This window comes from Papilio machaon, chromosome 15 (assembly GCF_912999745.1).
Source record: "Papilio machaon chromosome 15, ilPapMach1.1, whole genome shotgun sequence".
In the NCBI taxonomy this organism is placed as follows: Eukaryota; Metazoa; Arthropoda; class Insecta; order Lepidoptera; family Papilionidae; genus Papilio; species Papilio machaon.
The window spans coordinates 1,065,256-1,078,614 of record NC_060000.1 but is presented as its reverse complement, the minus strand read 5'-3'; the positions used below and the strand labels follow the sequence as shown (position 1 = coordinate 1,078,614).

General features: G+C 35.8%; 1 protein-coding gene across 1 annotated transcript; it reads right to left on the bottom strand.

Annotated features, from left to right (window-relative positions):
- Positions 1-1,736: 1,736 nt before the first annotated feature.
- On the bottom strand, positions 1,737-7,585 carry LOC106718431. Its single transcript, XM_045681154.1, has 5 exons — positions 7,494-7,585; positions 5,518-6,279; positions 5,105-5,309; positions 2,300-2,453; positions 1,737-1,943 (listed from the first exon to the last, which is right to left on the bottom strand). The coding sequence occupies exons 2-5, from the start codon at positions 5,885-5,887 to the stop codon at positions 1,770-1,772; spliced, it is 903 nt and encodes a 300-aa protein (XP_045537110.1). The 5' UTR covers positions 5,888-6,279; positions 7,494-7,585; the 3' UTR covers positions 1,737-1,769.
- Between the last annotated feature and the right edge of the window lie 5,774 nt (positions 7,586-13,359).

Genomic DNA, 13,359 nt, shown 5'->3' with positions numbered 1-13,359 from the left:
TTATTTATGTGCTTCTAAGTGCTTTTGTACATATAAAAAAGTATGTATGAAAGAACTGCTATTTCATTAACTTGTTTTAACAAAGTTATAACGCTTAACATAGCATAATAACCAGCAATATTGACAGTGGCGCAACGTGGCGGCCATGATGGTTGCGCTGTGCGCATGACAGTAGTGCCCCTCCTTCAACGCGTACCACCCCCTCACCGCTCCCTCTTGCGCACAGCTGATCACGCGTAAGCAGTCTGCTGCCCATGCATATTTCATTAATAAAAGGGGCACGTCTAGACCGATAAAACGAATTCTTCGAAATGAGATAACGTCATCAATAATACAATTAACCTAATAGCTGGAGCTAAATAAACCATTGGTTTTGTATGTTAAAGTTTCACGCGGCTATTAACAGGTCACGTTCCGAGACCACGTGACTATCGAATTATCAAATCAAATTTTGTTTATCAGCATTATTAGTTCCATATGTTTACAAGTGATGAAAAATGTGTTTGTAAATATTGTTTGATCGCGCACGACATTTTCTTCGTATTAGCTTTTTTATCTACGGCAAAACCTTTTTTGACCGAAATTTTATTTCATTGAAATGGATCCCTTTCGATCGAGTGATTTCATTTGATTAATTAGAAATTATTGCCAGTTTTGTCACTAATTATTTAAAGTGAAATTTTCAAAATTAAACGCCTAGTGAATTTAGTAACTGTTTGCAAACGAAAACAATGTCATATGAATTTTTCACAGGAACGATTATATTACTAAACGCCAAAACCTTTGATTTTATATAGGCTATTAAATTCTTATAAAAAATAATATCACCTATATTAATTGTGTATCATATATAGTTATAAAAGCAGAACAAAAGCATTAATTACGTAATTACAAAATGACGTAGGTATCCTTTCACATTACAGCTAAATAACCAGCCATTAGCGAACGATTAACTAGATTACATACCTACTTTTAAACAGCCTTACCAAGGTTATTCTGTTGAGTTGTGAAATATTGCATTCTTTAAATTAATCAAATAACTTAACGATCTGTTCGGCGAAAATAGTTGCACTCAATATCGCATTAGGGATTTAAAATTATAATGAAATATTAAAACATATTACATAGAGAAGAGATAAGAAGACTGATTTAATTGACTGGAGGAGGATTAATAGGAAAGAAATATACTTTTTCAGTCTATCCTCTCCTACCAATAAAATTAGTCAATGGGTCTACAATCTACAGCACTTATGTTGTTAGACATATCTAGGATGGAACCATAGAAAGGTCCAGTAGGCCCAGACATATCGGCCAGATAATAGGGATGTTCAATTTGGCATACATCTAAATTAATATTTTACAATATCTAGACAAGTCGGCAACACTGAACATGTAAGATTAGCCTCATATTTTATTATTTCACTACTGGCAATAAAATTTTCATATTAGGTTTATTGAAATGAAAAAAATGTGATTTAGGTTTTAATTTTTTATTTTCCCCAAATGAGCCGTTTATGCTACATTTTATCTATGAATGCTATAAAATTATTATGAAAATTTCTAAACATGTGCAAAAATACTAATATACATGAATACTAATTCTTGAAGGCACTAAGTTAATACTATGAATCCGTCATACACTTTGAGATACATCCCTAAAGAATATCCCTCAGTTTCAGAGTGTATTTTTTTTATAAGTTAATGATTAAAATACATAGATTATAAATTGACCATAGACTGAATATTTCAATTTTTTTTTTTTACTACATTTAGTTGCCCGCAGAGAGCTGGACGATCCTGTCATTGACTTCTAATAGTTCTGTCATGTACTCCTGGTCGGCCATGATGGTGGCCAGCCTCTTAAGGATGGAGAGGAGCTCGCCATCTCTCAGTCGGAGCTGATCGTTGCACTGCTCCACTTCATCCACCACCTCGTCAGGTATCTGTTGAAACATGGTTTATTATTTGGTAAAATGAGAAAAATACACCTTAATTGTTAAATGATTGATTGTGATTTTTAAATTTATTTTATAAGAGAAAGGGGCAAACGAGCAGCGGATCTCCTTCCTGTTTGCAGCCAAATATCAGTTAGAAGTTTAAGGCTTTAATTTCTTTCTTTTAAAAATAATTTTACTTATCCCTTATACAAAAAGCAGCTATGAATATTTTTTATTTTAATATTCTGTAGTAAATTAAATAGTAATATAGCTCTAATATAATATAAACACATTTTTTGCTGCTAACATTTTTTCATATGCAAGTTAATTCATCAGACAAGTACGATGACATTGAACTTTACCTTCTGCAATTCCAAAAACGTATCAAATTTCAACTTCTTCCTCTGCTTGCCGTTGTTACTGTCGAAGAACATTGTGAACTGCTGTTCTTTTAGCTTCAGAGGGAAGTATATACCAGCTGACAAATGACCTTTGGGGTCCCTAGCCAGCAGACTCCTGGAAATTAAACAATTTGAGATTAATAAAAATATAGTTTTAAAGTAATAGTCAAGGTTATAATGTATCAAGCAAATTTTTTTAATTTGCAAGCACTTCAAGTCTTCAAATAAATGTATACAATATTACAAAACAATATTAATGACGAACGAGTCACTATGGGCGATTGAAGATAATATTTTACCTGCCATTTTTTGATGACTATACTATATGTTTTTTTTTTTTTTTTTTTTTTTTTCTAAGCTGCATCTGCAATCAGTCTTTAAAACTTTAAGCAGATATGAGGAACTAGTAATTTTTCAGAATTATTTCTCCATCAAGAAACTTCTTCTTTTAAACAGACCTTAGTGAGTCTTGTTAGTTACATAATAGTGGCCCTTTTAAGCCTCCTTCTGTGGTCACATTTAGGTAAGGTTGCAACCAGGGGATTATAGTGGTTTGCAATTCTTGCTTTATAGCGCGCAGCAATCACTTTGAGCTCCTGCTGGACGGTGTTCACTTTTAGTACGTCATGCACCTCTGAGTTTTTAATAAACCAGGGGGCATTCGAGATGTTCTTAAGTATACGGTTTTGCACCCTTTGTATGATGTTTAAATTTGAAGCACTTGCAGAACCCCAAACTTGTATCCCATATGTCCATATTGGTTTGAGAACAGCATTATAAAGTAGAAGCTTATTATCCAAGCTTAGAACAGACCTTCTTCCAAGGAGCCACTGAAGGTTTCGATATTGTATGTTAAGTTGATCTCTTTTTGCTATAATGTGTGCTCTCCATGTGAGTTTTTTATCCAGTCTAATACCTAAGTATTTGACGACGTCACTGTGTGGAAGTTCTTGATCTCCTAGTTTAACTGCTGGGCAGTTTTCATGGCGCAGCGTAAATGTCACTTGGACCGATTTTGAAGCACTGGCTCTTATTCTCCATTTTTTTAACCATTTGTCTACTTCATCGAGTCCATTCTGGAGCATTACAGTAGCAGTCTTTGGGTCCTTGTGACTGGCCAAGACAGCTGTGTCATCCGCATATGTTGCTGTGGTTAAATTATTACTTTCAGGGAAATCTGCAGTGTACAATGTGTATAAGACTGGACCCAAGACCGACCCTTGAGGTACACCTGCTTGGATATCGTAGAATGAGGACGTACTGTCATTTTCTCTGACTTGAAATATTCTATCGGAAAGATATGATTTTAAGATTTCATAAAAAGTATGTGGTAAAAATTGTTTTATTTTGCATAGCAGTCCCCTGTGCCAAACCCTATCGAATGCCTGCTGTATGTCAAGGAATGCGCATGAGCAGTATTCTTTATCTTCTAGTGACTTTCTTATCTTGTTGCATACTCTATGTACTTGTTCAATGGTTCCATGTTCTTGTCGGAAACCAAACTGATGGTCTGGTATTACATGTTTTTCGTGTAGTATGGGCATTAATCTTCGGAGGAGAAGTTTTTCAAATACTTTTGAAAGCACTGTGAGCAGACTAATAGGCCTATAGGAAGAGACCTCATTTTCAGGTTTACCTTCTTTATGAATCATCACTACCTGCGATATTTTCCAGAGTTTAGGATAGTATTTGACTCTTAGAATGGAATTAAAGAGTGCGGTTATGTACATTATAGCTTTCTTCGGTAGCTGTATTAGAACTTCTTTTGTTATTAAGTCGAACCCTGGGGCTTTTTTATTCTTTAGGTTTTGTATTTCACGCCGGATTTCTTTAGGTGTTATGTGTTTAATGGGTAAGTCTAGTTGGTAATCTTGATTTAATATAGTTTCAATGTCTGTTTCATCCATCCCCACTTCAGGCATATTCGGCACAAATACTTTTGCCAGGTGATCTGCGAAGACTTTAGCCTTCTCGAGACTTGTTCTCGCCCAAGTGTTTTGGCCACTCCTTATTGGAGGCTTTCTATTTTGTGGCTTGTTCATTCCTCTAAGAGCCTTCCATAGAGAGTAATTTGTAGCCTTACTTGGAGAAAGAGATTCCAGATACGTCTGCATAACAGAATTATTTGCGGTTTTGAGAGCTTCCTTTAAGTCTACTATAGCTTTGTTAAGTGCTCTTTTGTCATTGCTACACCGACTTTGGTGCCACACACGTCGTAGTCTTCTTTTTTCTCGAATTTTTTCTCTCACTTCGATAGGGATACTAACCTTACCATTTGTAGGTCGGTTTTCGGGCGTGCTTCGCCAACATGCCGACTGTATGATATTTGTTAAATTTTTGGCAGCCCTCTCAATATCTTCAGATGTTTTGAGTGGTATTTTTAGTTCTATATCCCTCTCTATTATTTCGCGGAAAGAGTACCAGTCTGTAAGAGAGTTATATAGTGGCGAATATTTATCAGTCTGAAGTGCAGTAGTGCTAGCTGTTAGTAAAACAGGAGTATGATCGGATGATCCGTCTAAGCATGACTCGATCTTGAAAGATAGTTTCGGCAATCCACCAACTACGAAGAAGTCGATTACGTCCGGTAGCCTAGCTGAGTCCGTCGGCCAGTGCGTTGGTTCTGCAGTCGATAGGGTTATGAGCTTGTTGGTAGATGTTGGGCTATACTATATGTAATGTTATTGGAATTAATATCATATTCCTTTCACAAATTCTCAAAAATTGTAACCTAAAACCTTAGGTCTTTAATCTATAGATACGCACCTCAAGTCCCACACCAAGTTTCTCTTCTCAGTGACGGCGACTGCTGTAAGATATGCTCTAGCGACGTACACCAGAGACAGGCGCTCCTTGACCACACTGCCCCTGGTCTCCCGTTCGTGCCACTCCACGTAGTTGCTGTTCTGCACGTTAAACTGGTAGTTGTACTCCTTGCGGCAATGCGGCTCGTCACTCTGGGTAAACCATCCTATAGATAATAAGTGTTTTGTTAGATATTGTTAATAAATCTTCTAAGACCCTATTGGTCCCTTTGCACCGTAAAAAGCAGGATATCGTCTTGTTTGAGAGTACTCAAGGTTTCAAAGATCAAGGATTTTACTCTCTGTTCTTAATGTACTTCGGCCACTAGTTTCTCATGTTCAAATTAAGTTAGAAAAATTTAATTGTATTCTTACCAGTATGTGGGTAGCAGCGATCAGCCATCACCGTCACGACACGAGAGATGTGGTAGCCCAGATCCGACAGGAACACACCGTGCCTATCGCCAATCTTGACGTGTATGGCAACCATCACGTGATCCTTCTCCGTCTCTATCAGAAAGCCTTGAGGACCCGGACTCGATGTGGTGTAGTCCAGCAAGTCCTGGATGTTCTCATCGCAAGACACCAGCATCATAGACTTGGTGATTCCCGGGAAATCTTTCTCCAGTACCTTCAGACGTTTCATCACTTCCATTCCGAGGCCGACACAGGTGTGCTTGTGAGCCCGAATAGGTGGATTGTACTTCGGGAAGAACTCCTTTAGGGTTTCATCCGATGAGGCCATGTAAGTGTCGTACAGTGTGAGGAAGTTGTTGACGGAATCATAGTTTTCAGAGACTACTAAACGGCTCAGTATCGCCTCGGCTTTTGCGACCAGATCCTCGTACTGCTGCAAGGAGAGGCGCAGAGCCGGGCGCGGGGCCCCCCATCGCGGCGGTGGGAGGGGGTGGTCCGCCGGCCACTGGGGACCAGGTTTGGGCAGACCGGAGCCGAGTCAGCTCAACCACTCGGCGCCCCAGCGGCCCATGACGCGGCGTATGGCGCGCTCCTCGCTCGAGGTGGAGGCCATGTCAGTCGGGACCGACTCGCATCCCGCGACCCCTGTGGCCCCCACGCCCTGCGACGCTTCCGGAGACCACTCTAAGTCCTTACTTAACGGTTTTATATTTAACGATTCTGTAAAGGAGGGAAAAAACGTTTTAATTTTCCAGTAAGGCTCATGATTTGATAACAAAATATAATGTGATGATTTATGTTTCCGTTCTACTGACAAGTAAGGTAGTTACCCTTTATCTTTGTCCTAGTAACAAAACCCCGTTTGTCATTCCTTCACTCGATCGTAATTGCTACGATATCTGAACTAAGTAAACATACAGTAGGCCGTTGTACTTAATTGGATTGAGGTAAATTATTGTTGGTGCTACGACACTATATCCGACATTTTTATTTGATTCATGAGCAGCATGAGATTCACCAGAACTAATTTAATTTGGGTCTATGAGTAAAAAGTTTACTATGACACTATGGTCATGAAAGTATCAAAATATTCTTCCTTTTAGAATGACAAATAATACTTGATATTTGTTATCAGTATGAAGCATAGTCAGTACACTAAATTATGCCTCATGCCTATGAATATAGCAACACAATTAGGGTTACCAGGACGCCAAACCTACTAGCCGGACAGACCAACCAGTTTGGCCGGACATTTGGGTCGGACACCCTGTATTATTTAGGATTTTGTCTCCGTATTAATAGGTACACTCTCTTTTGGGAAAAGACAAAAGCCGGAAAACCGTTTATTTTGGTCGGAAATGCAATCAAAAAGCCTACCTATGTCTGGCTTTATCCGGACGCCTGGCAACGCTATATACAGCTGACTCAAGCGTGTCATTCATCGCTCAAGGTCATTAAAGGCACGGCTTTTAATATTTAAACGGAAAAGTATAAAAATATTTAAATAGTTATTGAGAGAAAAGTATTTGTAAATGTAATAAGTTTTTTTATATCTTTAGGATCAGGTACACAGATACAAAATTCTATTTACATATGAAAATACGTCATGTGAAACTATTTACACGTGACCAACACGAGTTTGTACACAATTCAACGTCTGGATCAATAACCTTGAATATCAACTCAATGCAAATTGTTTAACCTTCATGAATTGAACTAATTGGATTATTTATAAGTAGTGACATTAAATAAAATAATTGCTGGTTATTAAAATAAATTAGCAAAGTCAGACTACAAAGTGAAAATTTTAAATTGCGTCATGATAAAATTTTATAAAATAATTTTCTAACCATCGAACGGAATGAAGTTATCACTGCATATGCAGTGATATGAATTGATTTGTTGATAAATAAATGTAAATAAAGTTTACATACCCATATCTCTGGCTGTAAGCCCGGAGTGAACTGAAGATGTGCTCTAAGTGCGACTTTCTTTGTTTACCTTTGGAAATAAACTGGTTCGATCTGTGTTCACGCGGGGCATATAAAGCGTCGTTTTCGTTTGGCTTCCTCTCCCCTTCGACCTCTCCCCCCTTATCCTGCGTCATTCACATTCCGGATACATATGTGTGCGTTGTACCATGTTGGGATTCTACTTGTGTGTGTAACGCGTCAAAACAAAACGCGCAAATGGCTACTGTTTATACTGTAACATTATACTATGTTTGCATGTGTGCAAGGTTTATGCAGAAAAATACCTTAACAACAATAAGACGTCGTACATACACTACTTAACATAATCATAAAACTACTTAACAGCTGTTCTAATTACGTATTTCAATTTAACCACACAACTTCGATTTTATTTGCAATCATATCGGCTGCTTACAGCATGCAAATAGGTCACCATCATAAAATTTTATTAGAATGGTCACGTGTGGAAATAACTTCTATTCTAGAATGATGGATGGATGTTTGAAGGTATCTCCTGAACGGCTCATCAGATTTTGATGAAATTTGGCATAGATGTAGAACATAGTCTGGTAAAACAACTAGTTATTCCCAAATTAAAATTGTTAAATTCATACTTAATTTGTGAACCTAATTTTTTATATACTCATTATTTATTTCTGAAAGCAATGTATTTGCTGTTAATAAGTCTTTTTAATAATAAAAGTCTTTCACAGGTTAATTTCAGTTTAAACATGTAGAAATTAATATCTACCAACAATCAGTGAAAAACATGGTAAGTACTGTCGCGTATAAATTTGCAATTGCATTGTTTTTAAAGTCAAGTTCGATTAAGTTTTTTTTTGTTAAGTGATCTAATACACTTAATTTCAAATGAATCTAGACTCAGGTAAAATAGAAATGACGATTAACGAACTTTACTACACCGTTTTAAAAAAAAACTTTTTTGTAATCCACGAAATGGGAAAGAAAATTGAATGGACGATAAGCATTTAGTACATTTATAACTCAATCACTCCAAAAACCATCAAATAAAGTGCTTTTAACCTTTAAATATTAGGGCTGACCAGTGACCTTGATCCCTAATGTACAGTTGAGTGCAAAATATTGTTTCGATAATTTTGTACCCTATTTCTTTGTTCTAAAGTGTACTTTAACTTGTGTACACGATGATACATCGTCTAATATAACAGATACGATCGATATTAAGGTGTTACCCAACCCTAATCCAATGGCGGACTTTGAGATCGATAATTCGTATAGCCCTATTGCTCTTAAACATCTTGGACAAACAAACCAAAATAAGAAAATTGGGAGAACGAAAAGAGGACCAGAATTTTGCCTCCGACATGAACGCTCAACATATAAAACGCAGAATTCCTTCCACGTCGTGCCTTTCTTCTGTGTGATCGGGGTTGCATCTGTCAAGGGGACCATTCGTGCAGAAACTAAAGCTGCTGTGGACTCTAGAACTCTGTTAAATCTAGTGTTAAGAACTCTGTACTTATGCTAACCTACCTATGGTTAAATATCACTCTGATGTCTCTTTTCTACATAATCAAAACATCGCATGAGAGAAAGTGACCAACGAAAGTAAGTTTGAAGTTTTATGTTTTACATAGAAACGTCCGGAAACATTATAATTTATCTACACCGTATTGCGAATGAAGGCGTGGTGAAATAATTTGCATACTTAGTCGCTTATTTGCTTGAACTATGACGTAGTTGTGATTCACAGAAACGCGCCATAATACCGGGAAAAATAATTACGTAATGGTTACCTTGAATGTACACTATAGACCGGAGTTGTTTACCGCCGCTAAACTGTATAGACACTATAGATACATGTATTTGTCGACATAACTGCTTTTCTAATTGAAATTGGGCTTTCTGGAATTTTCGTTTTTTTTTTCTACGAATCGAATCAGTCAACTTAGGACGAAACAAAAGAAATAGAAAGCACAATGGCGTACTATTGTTGTAGTTATAATATTTTCTTTCCAGATATTTAACAGTAAAGTGTTGTATAAATTTGTGTTGCGAGGGCCTACCACGAAAATTTACGAATAGAATACGTAACGTCATCGACAAAATTGATACTAGATTTGTATAGCGTTCATCGAGCGTAAAGTATGTACAAAGACAAATCTCGTCTTTTCGACAAATTTTGTAGATAATGATACGAAAACGCATATCATTATTATTTGTAATAGACACTCTGAGCAGAATTTCTTGCGACTGTACAATTTGTAATATCTCTATTGATTGCATTAGTAGAAGTTATTTCTCTAATGTACCGTAAAATCTATGTTTTAAATGGGAAATAAGTACATATACCCTAAATTATCTATATAACTTTATATATGTGATGTAACATATATTTGATGTACGCTGTCTTACTGATAGAATTGGATAGAGATTTACTAGCTTGATATTTTTTCTAAATGCATATAGAGATTATTTATTCCGACTCTAAGAAATGTGAAAATCCTAAATGTTCCGTGTTTTGTTAATTTCACAAAACCCAAATTAAAATCCTGCTAACTGTCTTGATCCTGCTATCTTAACACATTCAGTGCCAACTGATTTCTTATGTTGTAAGCCTAAAGGTACAGAAAATAATTAATTTCCAATACCGTTATTAATACTGTAATGTGTGCAAGTATGGATTGCCTTATTTCGTTCAGCTTGGATATATCCAAGTTTGTCTAATAAAATAAAAACGAATTAACTATAGTAATTTAAATGATTATGTAATTAAATAATATATAGGTACAAATTCATGACCGCGTCTATCGCTGTTTTGATAAAACACTGCATTGAAACTGCGCAATATGTTTTATTTGTAAATACAACATAAACCAATAAACGTTATCTTCGGAAAAGTACCGGACGAAATCTCTGGTAATCTCTGGAACAGATCCCTTGATAATTATAAATGAAATGAACTCTATTACGTTCAGCAGAAGGTATAAAATAAAATAGTCTATGTAAATACGACTGATGTAAACGCACAATACGCACACTAACGTAACAACACACATGCGTAATAAGACACACACAAATAAAGATTCGAAATAAGCATAATTTGTTTATGAATCGGGGCGACATTTTTTTTACCAAATTTCGAATGACGTAGATACAGTTAATATAAATAGCCGTAATCGCTAGCCAATTAGCCTTAAAATAATTTTATTATTTATCTAATTTATTATTGCCTATTGGTATTAGTGTAAAAAGCATAGGTGGGCACAGTTAATCAAAAAGTTAACTTCGTTAATCGTTAATTCGTTAAATAAAAAATTAACTTCGTTAATCGTTAAAGCGTTTAATTTAAGAAAATTTAACGCAAGTTAAAGTTAACAGTTAAAGTTAATTTTGGTTTATATTACGAATATAGGGCGCAAGCGGGAAATGGCCATACGAATAATCTCCGAATCATATGGACTGATTTAGTCGAGACTTTCTATAGAACTTAGGCTATTTTTTTACTGCGCTTACGAAATCTCGGGCGAGCGCTAATCCTATCTATAGTTTAGTTATATAATATACTCAAATAAAATTTTGACGATTGGGGTGATGTACTACTGCCTGTACGATATTAATGACATAGCATGCACTAGTTACACATACTTATAATATAGCTGATTATTTAGATAAAGGAGAAAAATGCATAGGTGTATTCTTAGACCTTCAAAAAGCATTTGATACTGTGTCAGTGCCAGTCCTCGTAACGCGGCTTCAGAATGTGGGAATAAGAGGCACACCTCTCTCTTGGTTTAAAGACTTCATGAGCAACAGAATACAACGAGTTCGTGTTGGATCTTTCATAAGTGAGGCAGCTTCCTGCTCCTACGGAATTCCACAGGGAAGTACGATCGGACCGACGCTATTTCTAGCTTATATCAACGAGCTATGTAATATGGAGCTCCCTAACGCTGAAATTCTCATGTTTGCCGACGACACTGTGATACTATTTCATGGAAAATCCTGGGATACAGTCGAAAGTTTTGCTAATAGTGGCCTTACACGCATCTCGCAATGGTTAGAAAATAGCTTACTTACGATAAACACGACAAAGACAAAATATCTAGCTTTCCATAAAATGGTTCACACAAAACCTCCCCAAGATTTTACCATTACTATGCATCAAGCTCCATGTAATAGAAATTCAAACAAAACAATATATTGCACCTGCCCAGCCATAGAAAGAACAAATAGTATTAAATACCTGGGAGTCATTCTAGATGATAAATTAAACTGGGGTCTCCACATAAACAAATTAGCGAGACGAATCAGGAGGCTAATATATGTTTTTAAAAAATTGAGAGAAGTCGCCAGCCCTGAGCTCTTGATTACAACATATAAAGCTCTTTGCCATTGTATTATTAACTATTGCATTTGCTCTTGGGGTGGAGCCTCTAAAACTTATTTACTTGAAGCTGAAAGAGCGCAACGGGCCTTACTCAAAGTAATACTTAAACTTTCATTCCGATATCCCACCTCTGAGCTTTATAAAAAGTCTAAAATTATGAGTGTTAGAAAATGTTACATATTTGAGTGTATTAAGAACTATCATCGTAATGGAAACAGAACGTTAACAGGAAATAAAAGAAGACACATATCTCCGATGCCCGTAGTTAGAACTTCAATGGCAAGAAAACAATACAATTTTCAAGCACCTAGATTATACAACCTACTTAACCAAAAACACAATGTGTATAATTTAAACTACTATAAAATGAAACAACATGCAAAAAATTGGCTAAACAACCTAGATTACAGAGATTGTGAAAATCTTATAAGTATTGAAGAGTGAGAACTTAAAATGAAATAGAAAAAAAAAAACATATTACAAATGTCTCATAAAAAGAAAAAACTAGTTGCTAATTTATCTATTGTTATCTATCTATAGTTATACGCACATCTGACATATTCATAGGGATACATTCACACACCAACATTCCCACACACACGCACACTCAAACATAGGTACACATCACACACGCACACACACACATACACACGCACACACACACACATACACACGCACCAATCTAAAACACACGTATGCAAAAAAAATCGAAAATAAGTTAGTTATATCTTTTTTTTTCTTTTAATGTTTGTTTTTTTTTGAAAATTTCATAAATGATTGTTTTCTTTTCTATTATCACTAAATGCAAAATTAATTTAATGATGATGATAATGGGGGAAGGGATTGGCTCCTGAAACACAGGGCTTTGCCCTAGTTCAGGAACCAAGGCTTCCACATAATTGTGTATATGAGTGTTACAATAAAGCAGTTAAAGCAGTTACTTATATACTTCACTGACAATGATGGACACTTGACCTTTTCAGTCATTTTTTTATCGACCATCCAACTTCACGGAATTAGAGAACTAACTAAATTTAGACAACACAAGTTTTCTATTAAACAGTGAGACATACTCGTATTATGGTAATATTCAAAAGAATATCAATCTCAAATCTCAAACAAAATGCAGTAAGAAGGGACATAAACGTAAGTATGTTTAATACATCTCAAATATAATATGTCACCTATTTACTTCGGCCGACACCGACTGCGAAATAACAATAATTATACAATATAGATATGTTACAAGAAAGAAGAGAACTTTCTTTAGAGTTTAGAGGGTTTTCATGACATTATTTTGTTACTTTTCCGTGCATTTTGTTTGAGATTGTTTTTTATGTTATTGTAAAGGTCACTTGTGCCGACGACATTTCATATATTAATTTTAGTATAACACAATTTAACATTATTTCACAATTATTTTATCTTTTTCCTCATTCTTTCTCGTTTTATCGT